At 49.3% G+C, this 22,179-nt stretch overlaps 8 protein-coding genes across 8 annotated transcripts; 3 read left to right on the top strand and 5 right to left on the bottom strand.

Moving 5' to 3' along the window:
• Positions 1-569: 569 nt before the first annotated feature.
• On the top strand, positions 570-1,242 carry FSUBG_987 (uncharacterized protein; the record flags this gene model as incomplete). Its single annotated transcript, XM_036688428.1, has 2 exons — positions 570-609; positions 662-1,242. The coding sequence occupies 2 exons, from the start codon at positions 570-572 to the stop codon at positions 1,240-1,242; spliced, it is 621 nt and encodes a 206-aa protein (XP_036543573.1).
• Positions 1,243-2,645: 1,403 nt separating this feature from the next.
• Positions 2,646-3,305, bottom strand: FSUBG_986 (uncharacterized protein; the record flags this gene model as incomplete). Its single annotated transcript, XM_036688417.1, has 2 exons — positions 2,646-3,232; positions 3,284-3,305. The coding sequence occupies 2 exons, from the start codon at positions 3,303-3,305 to the stop codon at positions 2,646-2,648; spliced, it is 609 nt and encodes a 202-aa protein (XP_036543572.1).
• Positions 3,306-4,243: 938 nt separating this feature from the next.
• FSUBG_985 (uncharacterized protein) lies at positions 4,244-5,086 on the bottom strand (the record flags this gene model as incomplete). The annotated part of the gene is made up of 3 exons (XM_036688407.1): positions 4,244-4,386; positions 4,439-4,984; positions 5,038-5,086. 3 exons carry the CDS (start codon positions 5,084-5,086, stop codon positions 4,244-4,246), a joined length of 738 nt encoding a protein of 245 aa, XP_036543571.1.
• Positions 5,087-6,398: 1,312 nt separating this feature from the next.
• Positions 6,399-7,785, bottom strand: FSUBG_984 (uncharacterized protein; the record flags this gene model as incomplete). The annotated part of the gene is made up of 3 exons (XM_036688396.1): positions 6,399-6,784; positions 6,843-7,634; positions 7,776-7,785. The coding sequence occupies 3 exons, from the start codon at positions 7,783-7,785 to the stop codon at positions 6,399-6,401; spliced, it is 1,188 nt and encodes a 395-aa protein (XP_036543570.1).
• A 343-nt stretch (positions 7,786-8,128) lies between these two features.
• On the top strand, positions 8,129-10,248 carry FSUBG_983 (uncharacterized protein; the record flags this gene model as incomplete). Its single annotated transcript, XM_036688385.1, has 3 exons — positions 8,129-9,275; positions 9,331-10,178; positions 10,240-10,248. 3 exons carry the CDS (start codon positions 8,129-8,131, stop codon positions 10,246-10,248), a joined length of 2,004 nt encoding a protein of 667 aa, XP_036543569.1.
• A 43-nt stretch (positions 10,249-10,291) lies between these two features.
• FSUBG_982 (regulatory role in lipid and phosphate metabolism) lies at positions 10,292-11,344 on the bottom strand (the record flags this gene model as incomplete). The annotated part of the gene is made up of 3 exons (XM_036688374.1): positions 10,292-10,459; positions 10,510-10,740; positions 10,793-11,344. The coding sequence occupies 3 exons, from the start codon at positions 11,342-11,344 to the stop codon at positions 10,292-10,294; spliced, it is 951 nt and encodes a 316-aa protein (XP_036543568.1).
• A 696-nt stretch (positions 11,345-12,040) lies between these two features.
• FSUBG_981 (translation machinery-associated 7) lies at positions 12,041-12,370 on the bottom strand (the record flags this gene model as incomplete). Its single annotated transcript, XM_036688363.1, has 3 exons — positions 12,041-12,135; positions 12,195-12,284; positions 12,349-12,370. The coding sequence occupies 3 exons, from the start codon at positions 12,368-12,370 to the stop codon at positions 12,041-12,043; spliced, it is 207 nt and encodes a 68-aa protein (XP_036543567.1).
• Positions 12,371-12,975: 605 nt separating this feature from the next.
• Positions 12,976-15,783, top strand: FSUBG_980 (CMGC DYRK PRP4 kinase; the record flags this gene model as incomplete). Its single annotated transcript, XM_036688352.1, has 4 exons — positions 12,976-13,667; positions 13,718-14,936; positions 14,990-15,358; positions 15,655-15,783. The coding sequence occupies 4 exons, from the start codon at positions 12,976-12,978 to the stop codon at positions 15,781-15,783; spliced, it is 2,409 nt and encodes an 802-aa protein (XP_036543566.1).
• Between the last annotated feature and the right edge of the window lie 6,396 nt (positions 15,784-22,179).

Below are 22,179 nucleotides of genomic sequence, written 5' to 3'. Positions count from 1 at the left end.
AACAGAGCAACAGCTTTAATCAAGTCTTTGTATAACAAGGCTTGAAGTTGGCTCGGCCGTCAAGAACATTCAGACTTGTCTAGTGCCGCTAGGTCATTTCATATGCTGTTTCCCACTACTACTCTGCCATCATCCCTTACGGCGGTTGTCGCAATCATGTGCACTATCGTTTATATCTACATTTACTGTCCCCTTTATTATACGCCATATTCGGACATTTTACAGTCACCGGCAGCTAAGGCTCGGCGGTTGTTCATGAAAATGGAACAGCAACTCATACATTATTGACTTGGTCACCTTCTGAGTCCTATAAAGCTTTGAGAGACCTCAACCCCAAACCAGCTCTTGGAAACACAGCACCTCATTACAATCTCCTTATATAAACTATAGCTATGAACGCCAACCATGTTTCTGCTCGGGATGCGGAAATAATCCATTCTCGTCTTCGCCTCTTTTCTTCCTCAAGTCTATTGTTCTTCAGTCAATAATCTGTTCACCTGAACTCAACAACCACAACGCAACAACTCTCTACCGCCTATACAAGCACATGCCCTATATATATCGCAACCATGGGTAGAAGCTCAAACAAAGGCATGTCGTCAGACTCAGGTATGTGGCTTTATCATCTGTTATTCCAGGCCTGCTCTAACACCTTTAGTAGAAACTAAAGTACCTGATGAAACAGTCATTCCCAACGGCGATAGAATTCTTATCGTCAGCAAAGGCCAGCTACGGATTCAGGTCTCTCCGGAGTTACTGATCCAGGCATCCCCGGTTTTCGACGCGATGCTGAACCTGAAATTCTTGGAATGCAACAAACTTCACGAGGGTAATGAGTTCCCTGTCGAGATCAAACTGCCAGAAGACGAGGGGATGGCGACCACCCAAGCGTTACGAACTCTCTATGGGTCGGACCCAAGTATGCTACTCCTCGACCCCGATGAGATCCAGAAAGTCGCCATTTTCGTGGATAAATACGACATTTCGCCTCGTTTTTCCATGGCTGCCACTAGCTGGATGAACTGCGAGCCATCCAACCTCGATCAAGCTTGGAAGCTGATGACGGCCTCATATTGGTTCAACCTCGAAGATTCGTTTCAAACCATGAGCGAACACGTCGTGGTAAAGATGAACCACGCACAAATCTTTCGTCTGGCTCACCAGACTCACGACGTCGGCCTAGGCCTGAAGCTAGGCAGTGAGTTCTTACCCATATACATCTCTCATCTTGTTGAGATTTGATGTTGATTTTTGAGAACAGTGGCCCTCCTTCTGTTGCACCATGCACTCTCACAGTACATGGCGCGTCCAAAGGGAGGTCTATGCCTACGCTGCTTCAAAATCACGGCAGACGACCCCGTGGGCATGCAGCCAGGTTGCCCCAATCCATCCAACCACCGGTCTGGTTGATTGTGTCAATCTACGCACTGGCGGGTAGACGGGAGTGTGGCTATGTCAGATACATCAACGGAGAGAAAAGATTGGCCTGCATAAATGCAGTATAAAAGCGTGCCATGGTTCAATTCTAATATTAGGTCTTTGACATGAGTGGCGGAACAAGCATCCTAGTTGATTGTATGCTTTCCGGTCTGTAACTTCTCTGGCCATGTTGCCAGACGCCTGTAATTAAAAGTCTTATTTTACAATACAGATGGGATTTATGTTGTCCTCTAACGTCTGAAACCCGCTTGTCTTTGTATTGATGGCATTAATCCCAATGATTAAATATATACCATATTCCGTGGGCCGTGTGACCTGTCTTGCATGTTCAAGCTCCTGACATCAAATTCTCCCTTTCTGGCTTCATCCGAGGAGACATTAACACCCCAATACTTCAGACGGCTAATAGGTCTCCTCATTCAGTATCACTGTGTGTTGTCTCTGCCAATAGTACTCAAGTTGGTGGGTTGGCATGACAGAATGAGTGGCTCGGCGTATGAGAGCTGCCACTGTTGATATTATTCACTTGGTTCACAATAAGGCTGACACTCTCACGTGCCGAGAAACAGAATCCAGTCTGGAAAGTGGTATTGGCATTCATTGGTTGTACGTACAAATTTAACTCGTAGTATTCTCTACATTTTCTAAAGAGGTGAAACCGGCTTACAAGGCGACCATCACATAGAAATCCGTGTCTAGGAGACGTTGAACTTTCAGGCCGAGTCACTGTTCTACAATACAGCAAATTATCACTTAACTAAAGTCTTCTTTACATCTATATTTCCTCTTTTTCAGCATTCCCGAAATCTTGTTCAATTATTCAATCCTCATATCGTCGAAATCGCAACTCAGCAAGCTTTCTCTCCAATTTCAGTCAAAGAGCCTTTGTACCCTGAGCGACTCTACCCAATCTAACTATCCTAGCTATCTTTCGCAATTGATCTTCAATAATCAAGATCCATTCTCTTGGGAGTTCTTTTCTTTGAGAAAAAATCTCTCCTTCCACCTTGGCATCTCATTTGACAGTGACGAAGTAGTCACGTTCACCGAGGTAAACCAGGGAACCGATCAATAGATAACGAATGCCGGCCAACCTTTCAAGGATGTGTCTCGTCAGCCGAGGCCATCGTTAGTATGTATCACTATCCACAGAATATGGCGGACAAGAGAATGCTGGGGCTGCATTCATGCTTGGCCACCCTCTCTCACATGAGAGAACAGAACGCACGCAACATGAGCCCAAAATCCTCAGATGAGTAGTGGAATCTTAGTACGATGGATCTTGCATGATGCTGACCTGCGGAGCCAGCCTGTTTGAATGAAAAATTGGCTGATCTGAAAAAATTCCCTTTCCTTTCCTTTCTAAAACGGTAGGCGGCCACCAGTAGGTCCCACGCGGCATGGTGATCTGGCTGTGTTGTTGTCGCCGCTGGGCAACCTAACCAGATGGCCGCCACCGGACGGAACCTCGCCACCACGTCGTACTTGTCTGCCAGGACAGACACGTCTCGGATGTCCCGAGGCTCTGCGGTGAGACACTCGGGGTCTGACCCATAGAGCGCCCGGAGCGCAAGGATCATTGCGCCGGGCTGCTCCGCCGGAAGCTCGATGGCGACCGGTTCCGTCCCATCGAAGGAACGGACCGCCTCACCCTCGAGCATCGGCAGGGTCAGCATCCTTTCGAAGACGGGTGAGATATGCTTCAGAAATGAAGCAGTGATCCCAACCGCTGTCCTGGACTTTCCTTGTATAAGGACGACATCCCCGTCAGGGATGATGGTGATGCGTTCTTCTCATAAATCGATTAGTCTTCTTCCTTCGGCATGGCCTCTTACTCACATACCCATTTCCTGGGAGTTCTCCATTGTTATAAAGTGAGCTTTAGGTATTTATGTAATCGTGGGGAAAAGAAATTGAAGGCTTCGGGCCAAAAGTCTGTCCGGACCGGTCTGGAAACTGTCCAGGCTCCTCCAACGTCTATATAGGAGGGTGTCTTTGGCGCTTCGTATGTCTTATAAGTTGTTCACTAGAATTACCGACCGGTCGTCATTGACTCTGATCCCGAGTCTCTGTGTCTGGTATCTTCCAGTATAATATGAGGTATATATCGTCTGCGCGTGTGCGTCGCGGGACCTCTTGCAGCGCTTTGTCTTCAAGTTTGTGTTCCGGATCGGTTGTGGTCCTCTCCTAAACAACTTCCACAGATCTTCTCTTTTAGTAACTGCTCGGTCCTTCATCATGGGCGTGAAGTATTGTTGCTGTGTTTTTATATTCTTTGATGCCAGGTTACGTGTCGGGACAGTTGCGATCACCTCAGATTAACCACACGAGAATGGGGAGTGGAGAGGGTTGTTACGTCCTTGACCATGTCCTGAAAACATGAATGCTATTTATCCTTTCAAGTCTTAGAATAATTCCGGCCAATTGACTGAAGGGGGGTCGTTCGCTTATGTAGTTTGTGTTTAACGGTAAAGACCTTTTTCTCAGTCGTGGCAGAGAAGTATACGTCTGACGTTTCGTGGTCGGCACCGGATATTTGGGATTTTCCCATCACATCAAACAACGTATGTCGACTCGTAGCGTATATATCACGCAAACCAGTATGCTTGGAGTGACATCTACCGTTTGCAGCTTCATCTTGAAGTGTTTGCCAGCAGAGTTTTAGGGGAGAATAATGTCTTTGTAAGCTCACGATCGTCTTATAGTTCGACGGTTTTGTATTTCACTCCAACAATTCGCTTAGGTTTCTCGTTTTTTTTCCATTGATAACATTCGTCAAAGGCTAATTGCTCGCTATCGATCATCACAGCACCAGGTGCCGACGTGTCCGCCGACACCCAGGCTGCTGGGCAACAAAGTTCTTAGTGGCAGCAACGAAACAATCTAGGCAGAGTCCGATTGTTTCGTTACGGTACGCGTTTGCTAGTCTGAGTTCTTCAATTGCCACTATCAACTTGTATTAGTGCTTAATAATGGACATGTCTAAATGGAGACTTACAAGCCAGACGAAGGCCAAGGGGTTCATCTCCGAGTTCCAGGGCAAACTCCAGCAACGGGATGTCGGTACGAACAAAAAACTGGCTCATGATGAAGAAACCTTCGCCATGGTCAAACCAGTACGACGCGACAAGTAGGTCGAAGCCTGCTTGAAGACTGGGTTTGTCGACTGAGCCTGGTGCTGTTTCCAGCCACAGGGAGCAGATAGGTTTGAAGCGCTGTACCATGTCTGCTTTATCTGCGAAGATAGATACATCCCGGATGGTTCGAGGGGGCAGCTTGAAGGATCCAGGGTCTGACCCGTACAAGATCTTCAGTGCATGGTAGGTAGCTTCGGGGTTGTCGTCTATCAACTCAATGCGAGCTTGCTGTCCGTCAACTCGGTTCGTGAGTGAGTTGCCTTCTTTCATTCCGCCAGAAAACATCTTCTCAAACATCACAGAGACGTGGCTCAGGAAGCTTGCAGAGACGAGAATTTGAACCTTTCTGGCCCCGACGACGAGCATGACATCGCCACCAGGAACCACTGTCCATGGTCCTAGGTCTTCTGCAAAAGGTCAGTACTCGAACTACCTCTTACTTTTCGTGCTTTCCACTGACCGACTTCTTCCGCCTCCTGGGCGGCAACTTGGTTGGCAACTGTTTCCATTGTTAACAACGAGAAGATGAGAAGATGAAAAGAAAATTAGGAAGATGAAATTAATGTTTTGCCATAAGGTACCAAGTGGTAGGCCCTTGATTCGTCGTTCTATCTGCCAGCTAGTGCCAGCTGCCAGAACTTTTAGCCATATAATATTTACTTGGAGTATCTTCTTGTCTATTGTTAAAATCTGCTGGATTTTAAGGGGAATATGCTGGTATTTATACCTTTTGAGACGGTGTGGTCAAGCATTGTTGCTTCTACTTCGTTGCGATTGCTGTCATTTGAGGCATCTGTGAGTTTCAGGATTGTCCATCATGACTTGAGACAATTATTCTTACCCAGCACCACTTATCATGGTCACTAATTCTTTTCAAAGCGATTTGTCAAATACTTACGCATCTTTTATCACAGTTGTTGTTTTTGTGGCTAGATGGGCTCAATCATTCTGCGAGAGTGTCTGCATCTTCGCTTTCTCGAACTGTGTTGGTGTATGTCTAATGATCTTGTACTGAGCAATTGAACGAGGCGAACTCACCAGCAATCCAGTGTTCTAATCGGTTTTCCTAAGATTGTCTTTTTGAGATTACGTGGGCTTTCAGATTCACCTGTTTGAGCAGTCAATTTTTGCTTTTCTCCTTTGATTGAGCCTTCAAAGATTGCCCAATTTCTTTCTTACATGATTGCCAATAAGCCAGGCCCGTTTGACTATGCACATGGGGAATATGGCAGGTTCAATGTTGTTGGATAACTAGATTTTGACCGCAATGGCCAATTCTCGTTACCGAGACCTAAGTTATTGAGTAACAGGTAGATTGCAGGTAATTTGTTTCGTCTTATTTGTGAGACACCGCTGCTTTGGACATAAACCGGTGTAAATCACAGGAACAACACAGCTCATTTGTGATATTCACCGAGATAAATGGTTGGAATCGAAGAAACTTGAGTAAACATTCCGCTAGCCATGTCACATCATCAAGCTTCGTCTTTATCGATGCTATCTTCGTTGACTAGCTCAGTATCCCAAGGGCCAAGATGTCATCAGGCATCCTATCGTATGGCGAAGCCGGCAGATCACCATTTGCCCGTCACTATCCCGCTTCCAAGCATGCTGATTTCTTCAAGCTCCAACTGGTGACGTGGGTGTGTCTAGTCGAAGCCGTTTCCTCGCTGGTTCTCCGGTGGTCATAATGACAAGAGGTTTGTAAGCTTAGGGCAGGATTCGATGACTGGGATGAATTTACCGAGTTCTAGATAATTCGAGAATAGGGACTTTGATCGTTTTGATAGGTAGCCATCACTTAGAATGGAGTACTAGAGTCTACTTCTTGTGCGCAGGACATGTGTTGTCCCCTTCGAAACAACCAAGACACAAGCCTGAAAGCCGCGGCCTCTTATCCCTGATTGTCTTCCGAAGTTCATGTTGGGACTCAGCACATGTCTCACATTCGACTTCATGTTCGGTTCGATAGTAACTCAGCCAGTTATCCAGCTTTGATAATGCCTGATCAACGCGGCTAAGAGGCGCCTCAGGGTCCAGGAAGCATGGATGCCCATTTTCGGGCATGAGTTCGACCAAATGGTCGAAGTAGAGTGTTCGTATGGTAGCGGTAGGACAGTAGTTCGAATATATCAGAGACGGGATCTCATTGTACACCAACTTGGCCACCTTGCGCTGTAGCTCAATTTGTGATGCCTGAAGGTTTGCTTTTTAGCGAGGGTCAGCTTGAACTCAAGAGTTAGGACTTAATCCATGTGATCTCACCTGCAAGCCTGTACAAAGAACGCCCTGGCATATTGCTCTCAGACCGCTTTTCAGTTTCCGAGGCTCTGGCCAAGAACGATCCTCCGTCTGAGAGAAGTTTCCTGGTGGCAGTTGTGTAGGAGGCTGAGTCTTGATTTTGGAAGCATATCAAGGCCATAAGCCAGATATCTTTTGAGTGACAAGTCTTGGAAAGTATGTCTTGTGTCCAGAACATGACAGAAAGATGCATGCTCTGCTTCATGTCGTACTTGTCGATGATGGACCAGACTTTTACAATCTCAGCGCATGTAGGGCTCCAGAGCGTCGTTTCAGATTGACAGTGAAGAGCTCTACATATCCACTCAAAGCAAAGGGAACTTTCTTCTTCAGGTAGTGCGATCTCGAAGTGGTCGGTTTCGGTATTGGCGGCAGCCAGAGCTTGGCCCTCCATGAAGTTTGGGCCAAGCATCGTGGCAAACACACGTGAAGCGTCTTTCATCACCGTAGAATGAACTCGCACGCGCCTATCATTGTTGACGATGAAAACAACATCTCCATGTGGCACGAATCTTTGGAAATCAGGGGCGGTAGGGTTTTCTTTCTCTTTGTCAACTTTCTGACGCTTGTCGCGAGGAGTGGACATGGTGAATATCAGAGAAGGCTCCCTGTTCGATGGTAGGAGGTTGAGGAGGTAAAGATTGGACAGAGGATCGAAGAGAGTAGAGGAGATGAATGTGCCTGTTGGGGATATGCCGGCAGCCGCTGTGAAATGACGGTCCAACGAGGCCGGCAAGATGAGCTGTTCGACAGTGGCTGCGCAGTGCAAGCTACTAGCGTTGCATTGGAGTTGGTGAGAAAGAAAAGCACCCTGGGCACAATAGAGAATACAGTGTTTCCAAGCTAAACAAAATGCAAATTAATAACATTTCAGGCAGTCTAGTAAATGCGACAAACTCTTGTTCATTTTGTGACTCCCTGCCTTCGCAACCTCATACCTACCTGCGTAGGTAGGTATTCTTCGGTCAGCTTCAGAGAGCAAGAAAACATGAGACTTTGAAGAGGATGCCAAATTAAAGTCAGTAAAGACTCCCCTAAGCTTAGAAAACTAGATTGTCTAAGCCTTTTCATCCAAACGTCCCAAGTTTTCTTGCGTCCCTCTGGTCAGGTATGTCCGGACTGAATGAAGTCAGTGGTAAATCTAGTGTTATCAGAGCTGCACACCTCAGGGTAGCCTCCCCACTAAAATTTGTCTCAGTAGGTACACATGCAGCTCAGCTCGCTTCCATCCATATCAATCACAACTCATCATGAGAACTCGGAGGTCCAATCGCACGAAGCGATACACGGTAGAAAAGTACGACTTCGAAGGTAGTTCCGACGAAGAAGCTCTCGATCGCGCTTCCAAGCACGCAGAACGAGATGAAAACTTTGATGAGGCTGCCGCTGCAGAAGAAAGTGCCGAAGAGCTCGCCCTCGGCCAAGACCACGACGAAAATGATGCGGAATCCGACGGTCCTGTGAGCGAACCAGATGGCGTTCTGGACAGATTTGCGCGCCAACGTGTCAAGCCCATCAGGCCCTTCAACGTTCGCGCAGCGGGCTTCACGGGATACCTCGATCTTGAGCCTGTGGCGGATGGACGCATTGTGAGATCGTACTGGGGGCCCTACGACCGCGGTTTTAAAGGCAAGCAACTCGTTGAGGCATGGTACGGACGTCATGAGGATGGTGTCAAGTTGGTTACGGGTATGCTGGATCGTTGGATGGACTGGACAGTGCTTCCTCCGAAACTTCAGGATGATGAGGGACAGAAAGATCGAGGTGTTTGGTCCCCTAGCTACTTCGAAAGGGAAGCTTACAGCGCCGAGCATTGGTATGAGCGCGTCAGGGAGAGTTTGCCGGAAGCGAACGCGATGGTACTACTGTCGACCGAGGAAGTTCCACGATACCAGTTTAAGAGAGAGCCAATGCCAGTATTATTGGGGCCGCCCACATCTCAACAAGAGGTCAAATTCGAGCCTGGTGACGCATACTCTATATCTCAAAATGGCCTCCCAATGCAAAACGACGACGCGCCCTTTGGGTGGATTTTTGATGCCGGCGGTATCGTCACTGGTATGGACTGGGCACCTCTGAACAACGCCAACTCGCCGCAACTTCTAGCCCTCTGCGTTATTCCACATTCCGATCAGGAACTCTACGATTACGAACAGGAATCTTTGAATCCAGAGTTCCAAAAGTACGGTACTGTGCAACTATGGGAGTTCGTCGGAGAGAGGCAAGAGAATGGCTTTGCTCGGCCTTCGATGCAACCTCCAATACTGCGCAAGACCATATGTCTCGAATTTGGGCGGGCTCGAAGAGTGAAATGGAGTCCTGCCTGCGGCTTCTTGGCCATTCTTTGCGATGATGGGAACGTGTACGTGGTGGAGGCTGGTGACGGCGGAGGAGGAAGTTATGGCGAGTTCAATATCTTACTGGTACCAGTCCGATAGCTAACAGTGTTCAGAAAAGGTTGTGCAGCCAATAGCTGTATTTGGCTTCCCAGATGAAGACGCCAAAGCGACAGCTCTTACATGGATCAACTTCAACCGGCTGGTAGTAGGATACACTGACGGGTCTATTGCTATTTGGTCCCTCCGTCCCCATCGCCTCCTATCCCGACATCCTGTCCACCACAACATCGTGGTAGATCTCGTCTCTGGCTATCCAGCAATGCCCTATCTCGTTGCCTCAACCCCGGTCGGCGGAACTGTCAAGCTGCTTGACCTTCGTGCGCCAAGTTACGAATCAACCGAAGTCCAGAACCTTACCGTCGGAACACAGCCAAATCTGCTTGGATACAGCGACCACCTGCTTGGCTTCTACTCCATGTATCCATCTGCCGGTGTGCTGAATACCCACATCGGCTTCATGCACCATTCGCAATTCCCTGTTGCGCGTCGCGTCTTTACGGGGGAAAGCTTCCCTTCCTGTCTGGCAGTCGGTCGAACCCATCCATATCTCCTCGTCGGTTCTCTAGACGGCTCGCTGTGGGCTATCAATCCCCAGGTTGAGCTCTTCACCACAAGGCGTGAACCCACGGACCGTATCAGAGTCTTCCATCACGAACATCGTCCCGCAAAGCTTTTCCCAGCTGAGTCACCGGCGGCGGCACGAGGAGTGTCAAGAATAGCGACAGGCTTCATATTGGAGCGCAGCCTAACTAAGCATTCAGCCCATAAACCACCGGTCAAGAAAGGGAAGAAGCCAAAGAAGAAGGATACCGACACAGCTGTCGGGGACGACGAAGAAGAAGGGGGCGCAATCATGGATCCGACCCGAGCCATCATCTACGAGCCACTTACGAGGATCACGGTGGCCGAATGGAATCCTAACGAAGAGTATGGATGTTGGGCTGCCGTGGCGATGGGCTCAGGTCTGGTGAGGATCACAGATCTCGGCTTGTCGATAACAGAGGAGGAAGAAAATTAGTCCATGAGACACTGAGAACCCATAATGGTGTGGTGGTAGTCGAAAGCCTTGGCCATGCCGTAAAAGTGTGTAACGGCTGCAAGGATGACGAAAATGTGGAAGATCTGATGCGAGCTTCCCCAGATATCGAAAGCGCCAGGTGCGCTTCTCTCGGGCCAACGAGCCTATCAAGTCAGATTTAGATGCTTTATGTGAAAAGTTGGGGAGGACATACCGCATAGAGCACAGCGCCAAAGATGTACATGACGCCGTGGAGGAGAACCCAGCTGAGACTCATGCGATCTTCAAGGCCTTGGTAACCATAGATGAAGAGGCCATGGATGACAGGAACAACTCCAGAGAGACCAAGGCCGATGAACATCATTGCACGATACGGACGCCATGCTGGGGTCCGGAAGCGCTCGACCCATGAGACGATTGTGCATCCAAGGCCGAGTATACATATCTACTTTGTCAGCGAGTTTCTCTGCCATCAACAAACAACATCATAGACTTACAACCCATAGATAGGAGGCCATCAGATTAGGCAGACAGAAGAAGCCGTAATACAGAGCTGGAACATAGCTACCAACGATCAAAGCCACGATTCCCGTGTAGTCCAACTTGTTCCCCCACTTCGAAACAGTATCGCTGTGATTCGACAAAGTGTGGTACGTGGCACTCATTCCCAGACACACAACAGCGCCTCCAAAGAAGCATGCAAAGACGAATACGTCAGCGCTACTTGCGCTTTCGTACCGTGGACGGACAACTCGATCAACGTATGCTGCACTAGCGAGAAAGACTATGGCACCGAGGAGGTGAGACCAGATGTTGACGGACTCATTGTGGAGGTAGAAGAGGGAGCGGAACGAATGGGCATAAGAGCCATGAGATTGACGATAGCCCGAGAGGATGAAGGCATTGTCGCGACGCCAGGCTGGGAGATCATCCCAGAGAATGAGGAGAGATTGCTCAACCTTTGATTCGAAGTTCTTAGCAGCATCGATGAAGTTGTCTGTAGCTGAAGGCCGGCGATTGCGAACGCCGTAGGGCTGAGTTTCGGCCATGATGAAATGAGGCTATCCAGACTTGGAACAAATGCAGCTAGAGTCAGAAACTTTGCATGAAATCATTAACCGGCAATTAGCTTCTGCCCTTGCGTTCTAGTCCTCGACTTATATATGAACCAAGTTCCACTTGTCCGGTCGTTTATTGTTGTGTTGTTGGACCAGGGTAGTTTTGTTGGGACAAGCACATGAAAAGACACGCAACGTGCTCCGAGGCTAAAGACAAATCGACGATGTACGGTTAATGAAAGAAGGCCCCTAGAAGCGTCGTAGAAGGCCCACTCGGAATTGGACGAAGACCCTGTTTTCTGGCAAAAGAAGTTATGATGGACTTGAAAATGGAGATGAAAGTATTTGGCGAGAGATCTGCTGTTCTGTTCGCTGGAGAAATCCACAAGCGAGGTGCACTAATACAGTGGAGGTTTTACCATCATAACATCGACGTCTAGCAACTCTACGATCATGACTACTCTCAAATCGAATTGCACAGAAATATCGAGGCACTGCAGTCAGCATTTGGGTCAGCATAGAATTCATTTATCGTTAGCCATCGCGCGAAAATATCGTGATCAGTGACCGCCAATGTCTAAAACGCCTAAAACACGCAGGCTACCTGTCTGATGCGCTCACGCCATCCAAAGCCGCCAGGGATATCTCGATTCTTCACTCAATCGTCGCTGGAACCAGGCGAAACGTCTATTTCTTTCCGCTCTTCTTGATGCCCTGGCCACCGGTGTTGAGAGGGCCCTTGCCTCCAGCCTTAGCGGCAAGCTCCTTGCGAGCCTTCTCGTCTGTACCCTCGTCGTTAGTCTGATGTTTCTTTGTGTTTTTCGCTTTTAGAGGTTCGTACCGGCGCGCTTCTTCTCAAGGAAAGCCTTGTCATCCTCGTCGAGGTCCTTCTGGGCCTTCTTGGCCTGCTTCAAGGGCTTGACCTTGCCGCCTGTAGTTTGGAGGGGTTAGTTTTTCTGCTTCTGCAGGAATTCAGTCTGAGAGTTTTAACAAACCTTCTCGGTTAGCGCCACCCATTTTGATTTGTGTAAAGTGAAAGAGAGTCTTAAGTTGTGTTAGAAAGGAGGCAAAGCTGCGGTTGAAGAAACAAAGATTGTCGCGAGAGGGAAAAGTTGCCTCCCGCTTATTGACTTTTGTCCAGGCCCTCTCGCGCTGAGCACAGCCCAGCCCACTCACTGCCAGCGGTGAGCCCACTTTCGACCGCGGGGATAAGCTCGATAAGATGGATAAGGGTCTTTCGGGGCTTAGCTAATCCAGAAAATGGGCCTGGTAGCCTCATCAGTTGTTACGCTGTTACCTGACGTCAAAAAGTCTAGAGATACTCGGTTCAGATAATAACTTTCATCTCGCATCACTACACTTGTTTAAGTTTCGCCGCACCTGCACTCGCCTCAGAGTTTCCAATTCGCTTAACTACCTTTATTTTTCATCTGGACTGCACTCCAGACTTCCTTCATCCGCTACATTACCTCCCCTATCGGCTCTGAGCCTCTACGAGTCACTACTGATCCGGTTGGGCTCTTCTCCCATTGCACTCTGCTCTCTCAAGTCCCCAGCGCTGACACTGTTTCTGCTTCCCTCCATTTCAAGGCCTTGAGGATCTAAATAGCACCGTCACCATCATGGTGTCAAGCTCGGACGAAGGCGAGATCGTCGAGAATTGCGCTAAAGATTTGAAGGCAACTTCACTGCAGCATACTGGAGGAAGCAGTGTTGACCGTCAAGACAGAAACAAAAGTAGACTTTCGACTCCGGATCACGATTCGGCTTCTAGATACAGCAACGGGTCACGACGAAGCATTTCACCCCGTGGCTACAAGCGATCGCACGACGAAAGAGACAGGGATAGGGATCACTACAACTCCAGGCCTCGCGATCAAGGCTATCGCCGGAACTATGAGGATTCACGACGTGACGACCATCGCAAGCCGCGAGGACAATACGATGACCTAGATCGACCTGCATCGCGCCCATCAAATTTCAGCTACGGGGGCCGCGATCGGAGCCGCGACCGAGACAACTACCGCGATGGAGACCGAGATCGGTATGCCAACAAACGACCTCGAAACAGGAGTCGCTCTCCTCAAAGATCTCGACCTTCGGATAGGGGCCGGTTTGATCGTTTTGTCAGAGAAGGCCAATACGATCGTCGCGACGATGGGCCGAGGGAACTTAAGTATGACGACAGCTCGAGAAATGGGGGTTCTATGTCCAAGAGGACGACTGTAGGAGAGGCTTCACGCGCCCAAGGACATCATGCTAAACCTGAACAAGGCCTTACAAATGGACATGGCACTTCCAAGGCTTCTCAGCAGTATGTTGATCTACAATCCTTGGTTGAACGCAGCACTGATATGTTTATAGGGAGCCAGCTGCTCATAAGGAACCTGAACGAAAACCGGAACCTGAGCCAGAGCCCGACTACGAAGAGCCTGAGCCTTTTGACGAAGAAGCTGAAATCGAGCGACGCCGCAAGCGACGAGAGGAGATCCTGGCTAAGCACAGTTCTGCAACTCCTCTCCTTCTCCATGCTGTAGGTGCTGCTGCAAGTAAAGCTCACGGAGCTTCTCCTGCGTCCACCACGCCCGACACGCCCATGAGAGCACAGTCCGACATTGAAAGCCCTCGTACTCCCCGATCAGGTATGTCAACAGCATCTGGTGGAAGGATCCTATTGACCAGGGGTGCAGATATCGCATCACCGCGCTCTCCCGGATCACATACCGAAATGTCTCCTGGGGGCATCAACTTCCTCGATGACAGAAACCTGATGAACAGCCACGGCAAGGCTCAGCCAGACGAGGAGGATGGCCCCTCGGCCGCTGACTACGATCCTACTGGGGACATGAAGGAGGATGAACGACGACATGAGCTCCGGCACGGGAACGTCGTACTTCATGGTGAGCAGCATCCCATTGAAACGGAACAACAGCCACAGGAAGATGTTCAGAAAGAGTCTACCGAAAAGACCGGCGGTGATGATGACGATGATGACTTCGATATGTTTGCGGAAGACTTTGACGAGGAAAAGTATGCTACAAAGCCTGTCGAGCCGGTCGCGCCTATCGAGGGTGACGGCAAGGCCCCTGATGTGCCAGCTATCAAGGGAGGTATTCTCGAAGGTGACGACAAAGATGGCTATTACAAGATTCGCATCGGTGAAGTCTTGAATGGTCGGTATCAGATCCAGGCAGCACTGGGAAGGGGTATGTTCTCAGGGGTAGCCCGTGCCGTCGATATCACCACGAAGGAGCTCGTGGCTATCAAGATGATGCGAAACAACGATGCCCTCCGAAAGGGAGGATACACAGAGATTGCTATTCTGGAGAAGCTCAACGAGGCCGACCCCGAGGGTCGCAAGCATATCATCAAGTTTATCCGCCAGTTCGATTACAAGGGCCATCTGTGCATGGTGTTCGAGAACCTGAGCATGAACTTGCGAGAGGTTTTGCGAAAGTTTGGTAACAATGTGGGTATCAATCTTGGAGCGACGCGAGCATACGCATACCAGATTTTTGTCGCTCTCGCGCACATGCGAAAGTGCAGTATCATTCATGCTGATCTCAAACCGGACAACATCTTGGTATGCAACCCCACGATGCTAACATTAGGACACGCGAGTGCTAACTTGAGTAGGTAAACGAGAGTCACAATGTGCTCAAGATCTGTGATTTGGGTACGGCTATCGACAAGACGGATGCGGCGACAGCGCACATGGATGTCACTCCATACCTCGTCAGTCGATTCTACCGAGCGCCGGAGATTATTTTGGGCATTCCTTACGATTACGCCGTCGACATGTGGTCCATCGGCTGCACGTTGTATGAGATGTACACCGGCAAAATCCTCTTTGCTGGAGACAGCAACAACCAGATGCTCAAGGCAATTATGGAGATCAGAGGAAGGTTAACGCCGAAGTTGTTCAAGCGTGGTCAACTATCGCCGGCTCATTTCGACGACAAGGGACAATTCGTCAGCATCGAACGAGACAAGGTTCTCGGCAAGGTATGTTGTGATTCCATTCATTCACTCCCTCCACGTTGTTTCTGTTGTTGTTTTTGCCATCACACTCCTTGCATCTGCCTACAAGCGCCATCTGGCCATGCTCTTGGTGGCCACCCACGCGAGGTCTATGCTATTTTTGCCACAATGGCCGGGGGCTGTTCCATCATGGGGCTCTGCGAGCGTAAGCGCCTACGTTAGATCCCTTGCAGACTGAAGCGCTCGGGATATGTGGGGTAACTTGACGATGACCAACACCACCCACATAACGGTCGATAGATCAAAACAACAGTCATCAGGCATGTTTGATCTCAGCCGCCCTTGCGGGGTTCTCGAACAAAGTCAGCAAGGGATGGATGGATGGTGTGATGAGATGGGGTTACAGAACGCCTCAAGATCCTTTCAAGGTTAAAGATCGGGTCGCATGACTTGTTTTGTCTCGGTAGATCGGACTCCTTCTCAGCGCCAGCCACGATGACCTACATATCCCTTGCATACGAGTTCAACGGCTGCTAAGAGTTTGGCCAAGCGCTCAGCCCTTGTTGACATGCGCATTCACATGGAGAATTCCTTTTCCCATTTTAGAACTATGAGTCAGGAATGGATAACTAACAGACTGTGCTTACAGACAACTGCCCGAACGATGGCGGTAGTAAAGCCAACCCGGGACTTGCGGACAAGACTCATGGCTGCGTCGTCAGGGATGAATGACGCGGAAACGAGGGACCTGAACCACTTCATTGATCTCCTCGAGCACTGTCTTACACTCAATCCCGACAAAAGGATGAAGCCGGCTGATGCACTGCGCCATCCCTTCTTTACTGCACGGGCGGGACATGTACGTCGGTAAGGAGGGTGTTAAGCATTCGGATCATGGATTCATGACGCTGTCTTGAGACAGTCAAAGGCGCGGGATAAGAGATTTTCGGGGCAAGATAATTACTTGGCTAGACAAAGCAAGGGAGGATAATGGCTGGTTCAAAACATGTGGTGGTTTGATCAATGTCTCTGAACGTGTCACCGCCGTTTTTATGTCATGCCTTGCTATGTCTCACCTTGTCTGTTATGTCTCGCATGAGGCCGAGGTTATTGGAGTCTAGACTTGGGAGAAGCAGGCTAGAAATTTTGATGGAGTTCTGGAGTATCAAGCTTGAACGAGGGTCTAAAACAAATGCCTACAGAGGTGGTAATAACATAGCTACTAAGGAATCGCTAAGTAATGCTCGGATTGCTTGATGAATGATGGCCGATGATTTGTTGAGTCTTTTTACGATGCGTGACCTCGTACTCGCTGTATGCCGAGTCACATAACGCCCGGTTCATACGGGAGGAATCCACATGCTCGGGCTTGGTATTGAGGTTGAGGCTCCCAGGCACGGAGTGGCGATGCAGGCGTGGGCTTGCTTACCCGCGTGAGCGTGAGCGTGAGCACGCCAGGCAGTCTACGCTAGGTGAACATGTTGTGCATTTTCTAGGCTACATTATTCATTCCGGGTACAAGTTTGACAGCCTGATAGGCAGAGACGGGGCGTAACGATCAGGGCTGATTACACATTGTGGTTTGCTTGATTTGGTTTGATTGCTGGCAGCCGATGTTACATTTGAGATGTTTGTTGTAGATGGTTTGGGGGATACGGGTTGTGGTCTGTGTAAGTCGCTTGGTTGGGACGGAGAGTGGTTGGTCAGACTATCAGAGAAGACAGTTCTTCGTCTTTGAGAAGTTGACGTCAATGAGGTCACACAGATAATGTCAGTGGTACAGCAAAGAAGATGAGCAGGGCGGGCAAGTTGTGACGTTTGTGCTGGTGATTGTCGTGATGTGATGTGATGTACACGAGAGCTCAAAGGTGAGGCTTTTGATGATCCATTATCCAATATCCCTTGATCATCAATGTCACAGATCGTCGCTCATTCTTGTCTTGAGCGATCTTATCGGTTCTCCCCGAACGTACCGAAAACGCTGCTTGCCCTGCATTATGATGTGCAGGAATAAAATTATCGACTGTAACACCCTTCTCATACAAACCTGCAACAGAACCTGCGACGGAGCAGGGCAAGGATCCCTTGAGCTTGAGGGTTTGATGAAATCAGAGTGGATTCGGGATCTTCTCAGCCTCACTTTATCCGCAGGGGCACGGGCAGTTTGAGACATTATGACGGGCTGTGGCGAGAGTGTCGTCAGGATCGGCGGGTTTTGTTTCGATGGGTTATTCATTGGTGCAATTTTGCTGGATTTTGCTGCTGATTGCCCTGCAAGTTTCATGAGGAGAGATGATCCGTCCAGTAGAAGTTTGCTAGGCTGTGATTTGGAAGACCTACAGGATGTCGTGGTGATCGGTTTGTGTTCTTGGTGAGGGTTCTTGTGTTGGATGCTGATCAGGCCAATGCGACAATTATGATGTTTCGTGTGATTGGACACGATGACTGTGAATGGACAACAAATGTACTGTGAGATGTGCTGCCCGCCCTGGCAAATGAGTGAATATCACCAAAGATACATGTACAGACAGTAGAGGAACCATGTTATCTTGGCTGGATACAGGGTAACATAACATATTGTGATGCTCCGTGTCCTACCCCGGGTCCGCTCCGTGACGGCATCTCCAGATCCTAGCTCCACATGAACATGACACGGCCGATTATGAGCGGCCCTTGACCTCGTGTGTCCGGACCATTCCCTTTCTCATCCCTCATACTCAAGGGGAGTCAGCCATATCCATTCTAGACCACGGCTGAACATGATCAAGATCTTGAACTTGCTAGTGAGAGTCAATGTGACGCTCTAGTTCTGGATCGTGCTACAATTGGTCCAACTCGATCTTCAACTTGACAAGTCGTTGATGCAAATCATGGCCCCTCCAGGCGCCGCGGATGTCATCCCGTAAGCTTCACCACCACCCAATGAAGTCCCCGCCCCTACTTTACTCTTGGTATTGTAATTTGTAGTTAGTGATGCGCCGTTGAGAGTCGAGACCGGCAATGCATTGGACTTTGGAGCCAAGGCGACAACGTTAGGTTTCTCTTTATGGTATAGTAGCCACAAGCCGTAAATGATCGGCCATGATGAGATACTGTACGATTGTGGTATCTCAAATTATATTCGAGCTGATCAATGAGCGTGTTTCTCATGCTCCGTCTGTCCCGTCTAGGCTCTAGCCCGTCCCTTCTCGGGGCCTCGTGACAAATCCTGTGTGTTGCATTGTCCTCCCTTGCGTCCACACGCTGCGCATAATCAGCCCTTGCAGACATCCAGCCTTTGGCGGTGAATCTACCTACAGTATGTACGAATGCAGACAGAGGCTTTGATATCAGCCCACCTCGGAACTGGCAGTCTTGGCTCTAGTGGTGCAGCTTGACGTTTGAGACACTCTTCTATCTCATGATGGCGTCTTCATTGACCAAAGTTTACGAGGACATACGTAGTGAGTGGTTATCTCCAAGAGATAACTGCTGATCGACTCGGCGCTGCATGTGATGGTGGTCGTATCTCCCCAGAGGCTTTCCAACGATCGATCTTCAGATCGTTATCAGACCAGAAACGAGTCCCAGCTCTCGCTTGCACTCCAAAGTCCCATTGTCAACAGCAAGGATCTCTCAATCGGGCTAGGAACACCAGACTTCACAAAGATATCATGCAAACCAAGCCAAGGTGATACCAGCGCCGGCCGGTTCAGAGACGAACCGCAACCATGTTCCCGGGGAAGTGGCCCTGGCGGCAGTTGATGGTGTGCTCTCGATTGCTCATCCTCAATGCGAGTGACTGCCCTGGCTGCCCTCCCTCCTGTACCTTTGTTTCTCTCTGCATCTCCCGATCTACCTAGGACTCCGTTGTAGCAAGCTGGACTCAACCGTAGAGATGCATAACCATGACTCAAGATGCGCATAGCTTTCTCTAAGTGAGTGCATAGACGGCAGTGTTGAGGATAACTCCCTATTGGATCGATATGGCATGTGGTTAACCTTTTCCTGCTTGGAACTGCCAGAGTAACATCCCGATTTGCTGGCTGTTCTTATTCGCAACCAAACCAACCAACAATGAATGCATAAGAGCAGCTGGTATCGAACCAGGATGGAGCAAGCTCTTGCATTGCCGTTGCTTGGTGTGCGAGCCAGTGGTTCAATCGAGTTGCAGCAGCAGCACAGTACAGTACCTAGAGGCGAGCAGGTTTCGGTCAGCGGTCGAAACGGAATCAGCCCATGCATAACATATGCTGAGACAGAAGAGTTTAGCGCATAATGTTTGTTTTGCCCATGGTCATCGCTATGAAAGAAAGAAAAGCTCGAACCCTCATGAAGCAATGTTTTGAGGCCATAAGAAAAAACAACGCCATGCCTCAGCTACAGTAGATAGCGGCGTATGATCGACGCCCCGGACTCGGAAACTGGAGATTAATTAGAGCATATTTTCTTTCTTTGACTTTGACTCGGGTGGCATTGGCGTCAGAGGAATCAGTGCTCGCTGGCGAGAGATGGGTCGATTCCAGGGATATCCCTGTAGCTCAAGGATCAGACAGCGGCCTCACTCTGTGTCAAGTGGATCGAGATGATATGTTTAGAGCTCAGTGCGCGTAAAGAACAGAACAGGGCTACAACGGGGAATAACCAAGTCGGGGATGATTGATTGCTGGAGATCTGAGTACTCAGAGTGCCAGGGGCCTAACCCTCGAAGGGTTTAGATGCACCCGTGATTTTTGACGATGCAGTTGATGGCTGATCGGTAATCACGGTGAACGGTCCATTCTCGAATGCCCTGACCGCTTCTCTCGGGCCCATCCTACCATCCAATCGACCCGCCCTGCCTGCCGCCCTTTGACAACTGTTAGCAATGAGACAGACACTGTCTTGTTTTTAGGGGACCACTCAACTGAGCTGGAATACCAGGGGCCCTTGGAGGAATTCGGACATTATTGACATGGAATAGGGTAGACGAGACGGTATTTTGGTCAATTTGTCAAGCTGCTGCTCTACTTCGCTTCACCTGAAATTCTATCAAGAATTCCAATTGCACTGCACGCATGGAGAAACACGTTGAGGGGAGCTGAAATCATGCGATAATGGTTCGTGGCTGGAACAACTGATTGAGGTTGAAAACAAGTGATCAGTAAGAAAATGAGTGCCTCGTCGCCTCAAATTCCTCCTCAATCTGTCAGTGTCAGTCAACGCTCGCTCAGATCCGGTGTTCGTTCGAGGCCAAGCAAAGGCAAAGGCAAAGGCAAAGGCAAGACACTGTACGATACCCGTTCACATGGATCCGATGACAGGAACTGAACTGGAAGCAACCCGAGCCGACGTACGCAATCACATTCTCATTTCACATTCTCACCGTAAAGTAAAAAAGTCATCGTCGTCGTTATCAGTTAGACTGCCATCCCAATGTCATGCATCCAACGGGTGACAGAGATCACAGGCCGATAAAGACAGGCAACGGACCACATTCCTTGGGGTCTGTACAGCTTCTCATTGGACGCCCCTTCTGCAACCCGTCCCCGTTTCCCATCAGTCAGCCTCACTGTAACTCGGTAGAGCTGCTGCCACTGTCACCGTCGTGGCCTGTTCAAGGGGTCTCTTGACTTGACAAGCAAGTGAACTGTGCTGCGCTGCGCTGCTCTGTGCTGTTTGGAAACTCTCTGTCTTGTTTGGTCCTACACGACAGGGGGACACAGTCACTCTACCTGCATCTCACCGCGGCCTGGGACCGCTGGGTGGTACTGACTGACGCACCCGAGCTCTGCACCTGTCTGCTTTGAGTAATATGGGATCCCGGGGTGCTTGGCCAGCAGCCCGTGAGCCTTGAGGACGCTGCAAACAGACACAGAGAGCTGCCAGCGGGCGGGCTGAGGCCCCTTCGAAGACATGCCGTTAGACGGATACGTGCAGAGACAGCCAAATGGATATCTGATGGCAGGCCTCGTCTCGCTTCAAGTCAGACAAAGACAGACAATCAGGGCTGTCAGTATACCCGCCGACGGAGGGGGATCGCTTATATGGGTGAAACACCATGTTGCTGATTTGCTTCTTTTGATCAACCTAGAATAAGCAAGCAAGCAAGCAAGCAAGTCTCATTTCCCCTTGTCAGCCTTGTTGAGAATACAGTATGTGATGAACATGGCATGGGCATTGGCATAGCAATAGGATGTGTGACCATGGATGATATCTCGATATTTGATACACTTGAGTCTCGAACCAATCATAGCTCAAGGGTGGTAGGGCAGATTGAAAAGTACGAGGTTGAAGGAATACTCAATACATAGAGATGGCTCACCAAGAATGTCGATCTTATCTTTCTGCGGAGGCACGCAGGCATAACCAACCAACGGAGCTGGCATAAACTTATGCAGCGCCTAGCAGCTCTAGCCTTACAGCGGGGACGTTCACTGGCTGGAGGGGCAGAATAGCGACCCTCATTAGTGAGGGGATCGACGCAATTCAGCATGAGCATTCTGCAACAGTGGTGCCAGTTCACTTTACATTGAATTTACATTCACATTCACATTCACATTCACATTCACATTCACATTCACATTCACATTTCAGCCCCCCCCCTCCTCTGAGAATTATGTATCCCATCCATGATTATCTATCACAGACGGTGTGTATCCGTTTCCATGACTTCATGCATTCCTTTTTGTGCAAAAGCGCCTCAGACGCCCATCTGATAGCCAATCGTGTCGCAAAGTCAATCGTATCTGGGCGAAAAAAAGGTTTGTTGTTCCGTTCCAGTTGCTGTTCCGGCGAAAGCATATACTATACTGTACTGTATGTGCTGTAGTGTACCTAGTGTAGGGGGGCCGGACTCAAACTCTGTGTGTGATGAGAGTTCCAAC

This window comes from Fusarium subglutinans, assembly GCF_013396075.1.
Source record: "Fusarium subglutinans strain NRRL 66333 chromosome Unknown NRRL66333_c0000004, whole genome shotgun sequence".
In the NCBI taxonomy this organism is placed as follows: Eukaryota; Fungi; Ascomycota; class Sordariomycetes; order Hypocreales; family Nectriaceae; genus Fusarium; species Fusarium subglutinans.
The sequence above is the reverse complement of the archived record's forward strand: the minus strand, read 5'-3'. Positions and strand labels throughout refer to the sequence as shown.